The sequence below is a fragment of the Seriola aureovittata genome, chromosome 22 (assembly GCF_021018895.1).
Source record: "Seriola aureovittata isolate HTS-2021-v1 ecotype China chromosome 22, ASM2101889v1, whole genome shotgun sequence".
NCBI classification, from domain to species: Eukaryota; Metazoa; Chordata; class Actinopteri; order Carangiformes; family Carangidae; genus Seriola; species Seriola aureovittata.
The window spans coordinates 4,769,828-4,781,134 of record NC_079385.1 but is presented as its reverse complement, the minus strand read 5'-3'; the positions used below and the strand labels follow the sequence as shown (position 1 = coordinate 4,781,134).

The window sequence follows — 11,307 nt, the reverse complement described above, 5'->3', positions numbered from 1 at the left end:
CGTAATCAATCACTTCCTCTCACCTGTTGCGTCCTTTCAGTCGGATTTATTAAAGCGGCCTGAGGAAAACAGTTACACATCTCACATAAGACGTCACATTGTGTTTAAAGCCGTCGTGTGGATGAGTTTTAGTTAAGTTTAGCCTTACTTGTGTATGTTTACTTGTTTTTACTAACCTAAAAAGTTACAACCGTGTCGCTTGAGCTCCGTCAATTGTTGACGTACGGCGCCATCGCCCGGTACCCGTTGCTAATCGCGCCTTCACGTCATCACGCTGCGACAAGGAAGTGCTGCTGTGCGCGTCCTTCACTGCCTAGTGCTGCTGTAACCAAACTCGTTACAAAACTCTTGTTTTTGTTGATTTTTTGGGGTTTTATGGAGTGACAGGAGCGAATTGCAAAAGACAGAGATCCCCCGGTAGGTTTGAACCTTTCATTCAGTGAGTTTAATATCAGGTTACTTTCTTTTTAGATAACTGAAAGCTATTGTAAGTTCATTATTTGCTGTCTAATGTCAAGCTGAACCTTATGCAGTGATGCCAAGCAAGTTGAACAAAGATGTTGTGTGGTGTATTAAGGCTGTTGTGAGGTTGTGAATTCACAGTATAAACATGGAGAAACTAGTGTAAACCTGATGGAAATTATATAAGGACAGTGTAAATACATAATATAAAGTAGCATCAGTATTATGATAATGAAGTGACTACACTGAGATGTGAAAAATAGGTTAGTGTATTCCTGTGTACAGTACCTGATGCTTGTTCACTCTTCTTACGGCAGCAGCTCCCGTTTTAACTCATCCTGCCTTGTCTTTTGTGAAATCCCTCCAAGAGTCAAGACGTGATGACGGCTCCAAGTTCAGCAGAGAGGAAGGCATGCTGGGAGGCCAGGGACCAGCTGTGGAGATGTCTGGATGACAATAATGACAAAGCAGCATGCTGCCAGAACTTTCAGAGCGAATTTGAGGCAAAATGCCCGGCTCAGTGGGTAAACTATCCCCTCTTTTTAACCCCCTATAAACGGTAAAGTCTGATGTTTACATTTAGTACAGAACATGAGGTCAGAATTAAGAAGTTTTTACTGTGAACAGTGCATCAAACAACTTGAAATCTTTTCGCTTCAAGCGCACACACTACCTACATGTAGTAGTGGGCCTAAGCTTTCACCATGCAAGTGTATTTCTTTGAGGTGTGAGCTGTTTGCCGTTTAAATTACATATTGCTGGATTGTTGCTCATGTTTTCCATTTTCCCTGGCAGGTGAAATATTTCATGAAGAGGAGGGACTTCTTGAAATACAAGGAGAAGATGCAGACAGATGGCTTCACACCTGCTGAAGGCCCCAAGCAGCCCTCCTAATCACAGAGCAGTAGACTGAACATCTGCAGACTGACTGACTATTGGACTCATTCAGACCATGGCCAGAGGTGAAGGAGTTGGCAGCAGTTTTCTAACTTGATTGTGGACAGAGCACCTGTACTTCATCTTTATCATTATTTATTTGTACAGAGACATAAGCTGCACCAGGACACAATACATTTAAAGAACTTCAAATGGCAGCGTGAACGAGCGTCCATCCTCAGAAATATGTGGCGTCAGATCATGTTTACCAACCCAGCTTGTCTGAGACGCTTTGTAACCATGGAAACCAGAAGGACAAAAGAGGGAAAAGATCCAAATGTAATGAATCCAGTTTTCTTAGTTCACCTGAAAATTACATGTAATGTTGTCACTTGTCAAAGTTCAAATTTTAAGAAAATTAAGTTGTAATACTTATGATTAATGCAGGCCTTACACATATTCTTACATACCGTACATGCTCTCCCACACACACACACACTAATCCTCATACTGCCCAAGATTATTTTTCTGTGATTGTTTATTGACGACAAACCACTTCATTTGTTAGCAGCCATTGTTTTATGTGTCCAGAGCACAGAGGGTTGTTCTGTTGTTTGGCTCGAATGATGTTTTTGTGCATTCGAACCAGTCATGAGTCTCGATGAATTCAATTATACTTGAGTGACAACAAATCCATGTTGATCTTTACTAATTGCTGATACATATTTTTTAATTTCCAGGCCTCATTAAGCAAAATCTCAAAAGTGTGACTGGCGTGTTGTTTGTGAATAAATAAAATCAACTCAGTAGTTTTAGTGGTTTTATTGTTGTACATGTACAATGTTTTACCATCCTAACTCTAGTCTGTATCTGAGTTGTTTATGAATGAAACATCAAGGTATAACACATAATTAAGGAATATTACAGCTCATTTGGAAACAGGCAAAGGCACATTATCTTTATATTACAAACCTGTATGTATTTACAAAGAAGTGTGGCCCCTGGGTCAAAGGTCACTGCTGCAACACCATCGACCTTCAGTAGAACTGAATAAATTACAAAAGTAAAACATAGGCTTCTGATTCTGCCTAAGGCCTATATTCATAATGTAGAGATATAAAAAAAGGCACAAATTACATTTAAAATTTGTGTAAAAATATAAAGCATATCTTTTAAATTTTTTGCACAGTACAGTGAAAGTTATGTGCAAACCTCTTCACCGACAGACAACAGTTACTGTGATTTGACAGTTGATTGGACAAACTACTGCACCGTACGACCCTGTGCTCACTCACTCGTCTTCTCTTTCTTAAATGCTTTGGATGCTGCATTCAAAATAACTCACAACCGACAGAGACTCTGTGGCTTCCCACATCTGTTCATATGCCAAGTGAAAAATCACACCTCCAAGCTGACGACAAATTAAGACCAAACATGGTCATCCTGTTGCTTAACACACTAAAGTAATACATTTCATAAAGGTATACAGTATATATATATATTTTGTAATAATAACTGTAGCTACTGATACTTGATAAAGGTTTTTAAAGGTCCCATATAGTATAAAGGTAGATTTCCATATGTTTTTTGATTATAAAGCAGGTCTAGGTTCTATATTAATACTGTGAAAGTATCAAAGCGCTCAGTCCACAGAGAAATTCACACAGCCTGTGTTCGGAAACTGAGCCTTAAAATGAGCCGTCAGGACTTCTGTAACTTTGTGATGTCACAGGATTTGGTTTCTCTGATGTTTACCTCAAATCTGCTCTCCAAAACAGTCAGCCAATCAGAATCTCTTCTCATTGGCTGACCGACCTGTTGTTACTAGAGCTCCAGAGAGAAGCCTGAGAGAGGAGATGTAAAACTACACTGAGATGGTTTTTAATTCTTTATACCACAAATATATCTTCTTATGGATCAAAACTTCAAATACAAACACAGGAAAAGTGTAAAATATGGACCTTTAAAGTGCTTTCTGCCTGCTGACTAACACAGAACTTAATTTTCATGGTTAAAAATCATTACACTGGCACAACCCAAGACTTCAGCTAGAGGAATTTTCTCAGATTTCATGACTTCATCATCTCGTTCTGACGTTTTCAGATGTATTCAGTATGACAGGAAAGCAGCATCTGACAAACAGGCTGAATACAAAGAAGTAATTACAGAGAGAACAGTGAGGGCCTTGTTTGTAGAGTCAGAAGCCCCCTACTGAATACACAGAATAATGGCAGGAGTGTGTCCAATCTCTCAAGCCTTCCTAAAGAATCAAGTCAGTATAAAATACATTATAGTGTGATTAGGCAACCGAACCCGGACTTTCTCTAACTTCCATACAGCACAGTACACATTCTTGATATTGTACTGGAGTTGAGTGCAGGCATACAGCTCAGTAAAAACAGGTATAAGTGAACGGTAGTGAACCGAGGTCCTGCGCTGCTCAGAGGATACAGCAAGGTGCTAAAACTGTCAGGGTTGGAGGTTGGATTCCCACGTAGTATAGGCATCTGGTAAAAGGCCCTAGCTGTACTGCAAGGTACTTGGAGTAAATGTGGCCATCAAATATCAACATGTTCACAGCATAATAGGGCACAAAAATCAGCTTTGGTAAAGACATCAGTCAGATATTAAGAGGCCTAGATTTCCAAACCAATGCAGATAGCAGCTAGGAGCATCCATGGACAGTGTGTGAGCTTTCACATTGTAACTAAGCTTTTATCTCCGTAGAAACAGATCATATAGATACTGGGTACATCTGAAAGACTTGATAATAAGTAGCTCTATGGATACAGTACATTAGCAGCCACAGTAAAAGCCTCTTTTCATGCATTTATCTTGTTTTCATACAGCAGTCAGCTCTTTTTTTCTTTTTTCTTTTTTTCTTTTACACTGTAAAGTGTAATCAAAGTGGAAATAAACCAGCCCACCATGTTGCAATGTATGCGATCTGGTTAAAGAGCAATACATCTAAGTGCAGCAGAAATTCAACAAGCATGCAGTAAAAAGAGGCTTGTCCACAATGGCCATGTAGCTTATTTCTATCACAACTAATCCACAGGAGAAGGCATGATGTGGTCCTAAAAACACTTTCCAGGCAGCTTCTAAAAACCTAACTTATCATTTTATCATTTTTCCATAAATCCAAAAACAAGAAAAAAACATCAGTTCTTGATCACCTCAAATACATTTATAGCTTTTAGTGATCTCTTCAGTGATTCAGTGAAAACAGAGTCTCCATCAAACTTCGTTAATGGAGGTAAAAAAAAAAGAAAAGCTGGAGGTCACAGCTCCATCCAGTGGCCAGTTTCACAAAGACATTCCTTATAACGCCCCCTTGTTGCGGATAAAAATATAATTCTAACAAATCTAAGCATCAGATATTGTTTTTTCTCTCTTCTCTTCTTCTCCTCCTTCCCTCCATCCATCTTCTTCCTTCAGGGCCAGTCTAACCAGTCTAAACTGTGAGCGAGACCATCCTCTTGGCACACCATATGTTGTCTTTCCACACAAAAACATTTGCCCCATCTCTCTCTCCCTCCCTCTCTCTCTCTCTCTCTCTTCCTGTCTCTCACTGTTTCATCCCGTCTTCTTCCCACTGGCCCCATTGGACCGGTGGTTATAAGCTCCCGGTGACATTCCTGGCCACCGCCCAGGCTGGGAACTCAGTCAGGTTGAAGAGGGGAACGCCCCACGTGGTTATGGCCAACATTACCACCGCCACGCCGATCAGGTTCACCCCGAAGCCTGCCTTCACCTGGAGGGGGAAGGGGAAATAAAGGACATGAGGACAAATATGCAGGGAAAATAAAAGCCAAATGGAATTGTGCCAAGAAGTGTCTACGTAAAAAACAAAGAATCAGCTTCAGCTTTTTCAGTTTGCCAAGAGTTAAGAAATAAAATAAATCTTCAACGTTCTGATTACGTAAAACGACTTTGACACACTGTACCCTCCAGCCTTTCGATGCTGCAGGTGCAGAACGAGCATGTGACTTTGTGCGTGTGTGTGTGTGTGTGTTTGTGTGTGTCGTACCATGTCGCTGATCTTCACGTGGCCGTAACTGAAGACGATGGCGTTGGGGGGGTTCCCGACTGGAAGCATGACCCCGAATGACACGCACATGGTGGACGGGATCAAAGTGTGGAGGGGGTTGATGTGCAGAGTCTCAGACTGCGCGGGTGGGGGGGGGTGAAGAGGAGCAAAAAGGGGAGGGAAGAAAGAGAGAGAGAGGCGGAGAGAGAGAGAAAAATGAAGGTGAGGTGAGGAGAAACGATAGAAGAAGAAAACGGGGGGAAGAATACGGTGAGAGGTCAGAGGTCACATGAGATCTACTACATTCTCAGATTGAGGTGCAGCTACACTAACACAAGAGTGTGGGATAATAATGCTCCCTGCTCACACGTGCACACGAGAGTAGGAGCCAATAATCCACATGGGGGAAGCAAAGACAATGCTGCAATGCTGAAAATGGGCTGAAGGAAACATGTATATTCTCCAAAGCTGCGTAAACAACGCTTTGATAAGAATATGAGAGGAAATGTGTTTTCCAGGAAAACAGCCCTACTAGCACTGACCTGTACACTGTTGCAACCATCCTTCACGTTAAGTATTTAAGTTAAGCAACAAGCTGCTAAAACTGACTTACTTCTTATTTTTTATGGTAAATTTTCAGTTTTTAGTTTCAGTTTTAAAAATCTGTTTTGCAACATATTTAGATATGTTTCATCTAAACACACAGATCACAGTTTTCCCGCTTTGGTGTCTCCCAAACTAACAGGGTGGTGAGCTTTGAGCTCTGCAGACTGTCCTCTTCACTTGTCTGCACCCACTGCAGATGTTGTGCTCATACCGGTCACATATTTATATTCAAAACCTCTGTCTCCCAACTGATCTTTTTATCTTTCTTTTCAGCCATACCACTTCTCGTTTTTTTTCCCCGTCCCGCTCACCCTCTGCCTGACATTTTTTTCATGGTCATTAACAAGTTGTTCTCTGTGCGTGAATGAGAGAGCGTGTGTCGCGTGTCGTACCAGCGCAGACAAGATGGGCAGGAAGACGGTGAGTGTTGCGGGGTTAGAGGCGAACTCAGTGACCGCTGACACCAGCAGGCAAGCCAGCAGGGTGACGGCCCAGGGAGGAAGACCACTCATGGGCTCCAGCTGTCTGCCGATCCACACCGACAGGCCTGACACCTGCACGTACACACACACACACAAACACACACACACACACACACACACACACACACACACACACACACACACACACACATATAGACAAAACACACGTGAGCATCCTCAAACGCTAGTCAGTCTCTCACCTTCATGATGCAATGATGTCTACCTGGACCTCTGCTCCTTTGATCTTACATCCTTCATTTGGATCAAGGTTGTGTTTGACAGACAGTAACACCTCCTAACTTCCATCAAATGATCAGTACCAGATTAAATCCAATTAGATGCATCTGAATCATATAATTTAGATCTGAAAAAATCATCTGAACTTCTCATCTAGCTCCCCCGACCTTCACGAGAAAACCTCAGTCTAATCTTGGACAAAAAAAATTGGTCCCAACCCTCAACATACCCCTAAAATGCCACAGTGCTGTGATACAACGACACACACAAACACATGAACAGTACCTTGCATCCAGCGGCCAGTGCATAGCCTCCTCCCACCAGGATGACAATCTCCCACGGCATCAGTCTCTGGAAGTCCTTCCAGGTGATCATGGGAGCCAGCGGGTCGGACTCTGAATCATCATCTAGTGGTCAATACAGCGGGGACACTAAATTAGCATTAGCATCGTATTTATGACTTTAAAATCATTGTTATTTTTAGTTTTTAAAAAAATGTTCAGTATATATATTATATATATTTTCAATATATTCCAAATATTGCTTTTTGTTTTTAAAACGGTTCATTATTTACTGTGTTTTGCTAAGGCTGGAAAATAGTTTATTGTATTGTATATGTATTAAGCCTCTCTTTTCTGCGATGGTGTTTAGAGGTTCAAAGACTGAGTGTCAGCACTAAGCCATCATGTGCTAAGCAGCGTGAAACAGTGATAAATAATAAATGTCAGACTTTTCCAGTGTGTTTCAAGCTGTTGCACAGACATGGAAAACACCAGCGTTTGAAGCTGAGCAGTTTCTCTGACCCACTGAATCTGCAGCCTGTAGGCAGTAAATCAACCTGCAGAGCCTGGTGACACAAACAGGGGCCTGTTGGAACAAGAGCTACTCATTTTGAATAAAGCCAAAATATATACTCCCAAACTTAGGACGTCATGGCAACTGTGAACGCTTTTGTGTTTCTATTGTTTGATTAATGCTTCTCTGAGAGCCAGATGAATGGAGTCGACCATAACAACCACGTTGTGATGTTCGGTTATCTGATACGTTAAACCCCACCCGGCTGGTGCCCTAAGGAGATGAATCAAACATAGCACAGGTAAATGAAAAACTGCCAGATGGACGAGAGCATGGTGCTGACCTGTGTCTCTACAGCTGGAGGGGGAGGAGGAGGAGAAGGGTCGCCTGGCAGGGATGAGGAAGAGCAGGAAGCCAAGAAGCACAGACACTGTCGCATCAGTCCTGTATCCTTTCCTGAGAACATACAGCAAAAATTAAAGATGGAGAAGAAGAAGAGATTTCGATGTTCACGACATAAACCTGATCTGATGGTACACCTGCAGGGCCATTTCTTATGTCCCATACAGTACAAAGGTAAATGTCCATGTGTTGTTTTATTATAAATCAGGTCTAGGTTCTATATTAATACTGTGAAAGTATCAAAGCCTCAGTCCACAGAGAAATGCACATAGCTTGTATTCAGAAACTGAGCCTTAAAATGAACTTTTGTAACTTTGTGATGTCACAGGATTTGGTTTCTCTGATGTTTACCTAAAATCTGCTCTCTAAAACAGTCAGCCAATCAGAATCTCTTCTCATTGGCTGACCGACCTGTTGTTACTAGAGCTCCAGAGAGAAGCCTGAGAGAGGAGATGTAAAACTACATTGAGCAGGTTTTTAATTCTTTATACCACAAATATATCTTCTCATGGATCAACACTTCAAATAAAACACAGGAGAAGAGGGAAATGTGGGACCTTTAACAAGCAAGGTTATAAGTTCAGATGTGAGTGCATGCATATACAGTGAAGTCACTGACATACTTAAAGTGTATATGCACATTTCTGTCCGTGTGACAGTGTGACCACTGATCACTGTCTGATCTCTAACACACGTTAGTGATAACAACATCATTCGTGGTGGTGTGTCGCAAAATCGTGGCCACCTACTTTTCAAAGAGAGACGTCCAGCCGGGCACGAAGCCTGGCTCTCTGGTGAACCACAGCAGAGTCATCAGGATGAAGAAAACACCGGTCACCACCTCTGGGTAACTGGGAGACACAGACACACACACACACACACACACACACACACACACACACACACACACACACACACACACACACACACACACAGAAACCACAAAAAGACTGTCAGCAACAATTACATGAGTGAAAACATTGTGTCATGTCTACATGTGTGAGTAAGATAAACACACATACACACACACGTCTTTCCATAATCTTAACTATCACAATTACATGTTTAACCTCAACCTAACCTTAAGCGTAAAACCGAGTCTTAACCCTCTAACAGTCCTTAAAACAGTGAGGACCAGACAAATGTCCACAACATACATTAATGTCCTCACTGTGATAGTTTCAAACTGAACTTCAGAAAGACAGAAATACAAGCCCACAGTTTACTGTTGTTGTGTATTGGGCCTTTAAAGGGGCTATGTGTAAGTTTTTCTGCTGCTGAACATATTTTCTTGTCAGGAGCAGGTGGTGGTGATTGTCACTTGGCAACAGTTTCAGCCATTGTTGCAGTTACAACACAAGAGGTTGTAATGCGTCAGTGCTACGTCTTCAGGGTAGACTGGAAGCTAAAGAGAGTCGCTATCGGAAAGTGACGAGACTGTCCAGGGCTAGCTGGTTAGCATGCTGGTTAGCATCTTCTACTGAAGTTAGCATGCTGGTTAGCATGCTAACTTCAGTAGAAGAAAAGATGTGATAGAGACAAGAGTTGAGGAATGAAGTTTGATGTTGAACTCAGAAAATTTCTTCTGGACTGGTAAGCTAACAGTTAATGCTAAAGTGAGCTATGTAGCCGTATCAAAACTTACAAATAGCTCCTTTAAACATCTTTTATTACTCAAAATGTGTGACACAAACTTTTTATATCTGTTTGAATGGTATATTAAGCTTGACATTTTTGCAGAAGTTATAATTGATAACATATCTAAATCTGATCTTAAATTCTTTATTTTTTCCATGAGTTTCTGTGGCTAAGACCTCCTCCAAATGATCCTGGAGTGTTAATGTGGTTTCAAAGTTTGAATATAATAAATGTGTTAAACACAGGGAGGGGACACACAGTTTTTATTATTATCACTATTCTCAACATGGACATCCAGTCAGGAACACACGCACACTTACACGCACAGAAACACTTGTACACACCTGATAGGTCCCAGTTTTGTGTACTCCTCATGGATCCTCCTCTCTGACAGCATCTCTCTCTTGGTTTTGCGTTTCTTACTCAGCGAGCATGTTTCCCTGAAGCTGAACACACAACAACAACAACAACAACAACATCAACCACACGGCAACCTGACACACTCGCTCATGCAGCCGCAGGACACAGAGCGGTGCTGCAGGACTGTCATGAGTCTATAATGATAAGATGTTAAAAAGTGGACGCACACACCGTAATCACACATCAGAACACTCACTTGCAGCCAAGGAAGAGGAAGTGCAGCCACAGCCAGGTGAGGACCAGCATGATGATGGCGATGGGGAAGCTGAAGATGAACCACGTGCCGAAGTTGATCACCTTTGCGTCTGGATAACGACTGGAGAGACACAGAGAGAGGCACATACTGAGTTTAGGATGTCTGTGTGTATGTGTGCAGGTTGTGTCCTTTCACATTTTATCCAATGGTAGAGGTGACATCAGGAAGGAAAGGAGCTGATGAGAAATGTGTCACACTGGTTTGATGTGTGATTTATTGAAGATTAAAGCCTAAACTCAGTCTCTATAAAGGCTGAACCTCATGACCACTGAGCGCTCTTGTCGTGATAGAAATTGAACCTCATCAGGGTTAAGAATAACCATTTGAACCGCATCAACCGCCCACCTTGACCCTGCATGTGTCCCGTGTGTTTGCTCTGACTGACAGCTGCTGTCGCTCCCATTTTCTTATCAGTGCAGCAGCAACAGCTGACTCTCGGCGCTGATAAGAGGCCAGTCAGTGTAAGTAAAGCCTGCAGGGATGAGGGGTCACTGGACATTCACTGTAGTTACAGTGGCTGATGTGTTCTAATCTTCTGTGTGTCTGTATCTCCTTCACCTCTGAAGGGAAGTCAATAAGGGATAATGGCTGTTACCTGAACTAACCTAATCAGGACACCTCATGAGAACATAAAGGGCACTACTTTACAATAAGGCACCAAAAGGTTTTATCTGGTGTAGCCAATGCTTCACAGATCAGTTATAAACCAATACTTAGAAACAATTTTTGGTTTGTTAGGTTGTGAATAACACTTTTTTAATGTATCTTGATGTTTGATGCTCGACCTCCAGAAAAACAGCTGCAGAGCATCTGGATGAAATTCAAATATGCAGCATTGTTGTTTCCAACTTCAACAACTCATGATAGAAGGTTTTTAATCACAGTTGCAATCACAGTATTAGAAAGTGCACCTAGCACAGCGCAGACCTCTGCTAAGGCCAAACAACCTGCACCAGATTTCAAAGGAAATAAATCAAATTCATAGCTGATGATTCAGAACTGCCCCAAAATTGAATGCTTTCTTCCCTGGACCATGAACCAGCCCTGCGCCAAGTTCAGTACAAATCCGATCAGTACTTTTTGTGTAATCCTGCTGACAAACA

At 41.9% G+C, this 11,307-nt stretch overlaps 2 protein-coding genes across 2 annotated transcripts in view; one reads left to right on the top strand and one right to left on the bottom strand.

Annotated features, from left to right (window-relative positions):
- Window positions 1-280: 280 nt before the first annotated feature.
- Window positions 281-2,147, top strand: LOC130163341 (cytochrome c oxidase assembly factor 6 homolog). The gene is made up of 3 exons (XM_056367480.1): window positions 281-417; window positions 831-986; window positions 1,258-2,147. The coding sequence occupies exons 2-3, from the start codon at window positions 843-845 to the stop codon at window positions 1,354-1,356; spliced, it is 243 nt and encodes an 80-aa protein (XP_056223455.1). The 5' UTR covers window positions 281-417; window positions 831-842; the 3' UTR covers window positions 1,357-2,147.
- slc13a4 (solute carrier family 13 member 4) overlaps window positions 2,146-11,307 on the bottom strand; it is a 27,095-nt gene continuing 17,933 nt past the window's right edge. Inside the window, exons 9-16 of the mRNA XM_056367475.1 lie at window positions 10,145-10,264; window positions 9,873-9,974; window positions 8,640-8,741; window positions 7,832-7,944; window positions 6,979-7,100; window positions 6,367-6,528; window positions 5,369-5,506; window positions 2,146-5,092 (exon numbers count right to left, since the gene is read on the bottom strand). Of these exons, the coding sequence (XP_056223450.1) occupies window positions 4,955-5,092; window positions 5,369-5,506; window positions 6,367-6,528; window positions 6,979-7,100; window positions 7,832-7,944; window positions 8,640-8,741; window positions 9,873-9,974; window positions 10,145-10,264 (997 nt within the window). The 3' untranslated portion in view covers window positions 2,146-4,954. The remainder of the gene's footprint in view (window positions 5,093-5,368; window positions 5,507-6,366; window positions 6,529-6,978; window positions 7,101-7,831; window positions 7,945-8,639; window positions 8,742-9,872; window positions 9,975-10,144; window positions 10,265-11,307) is intronic.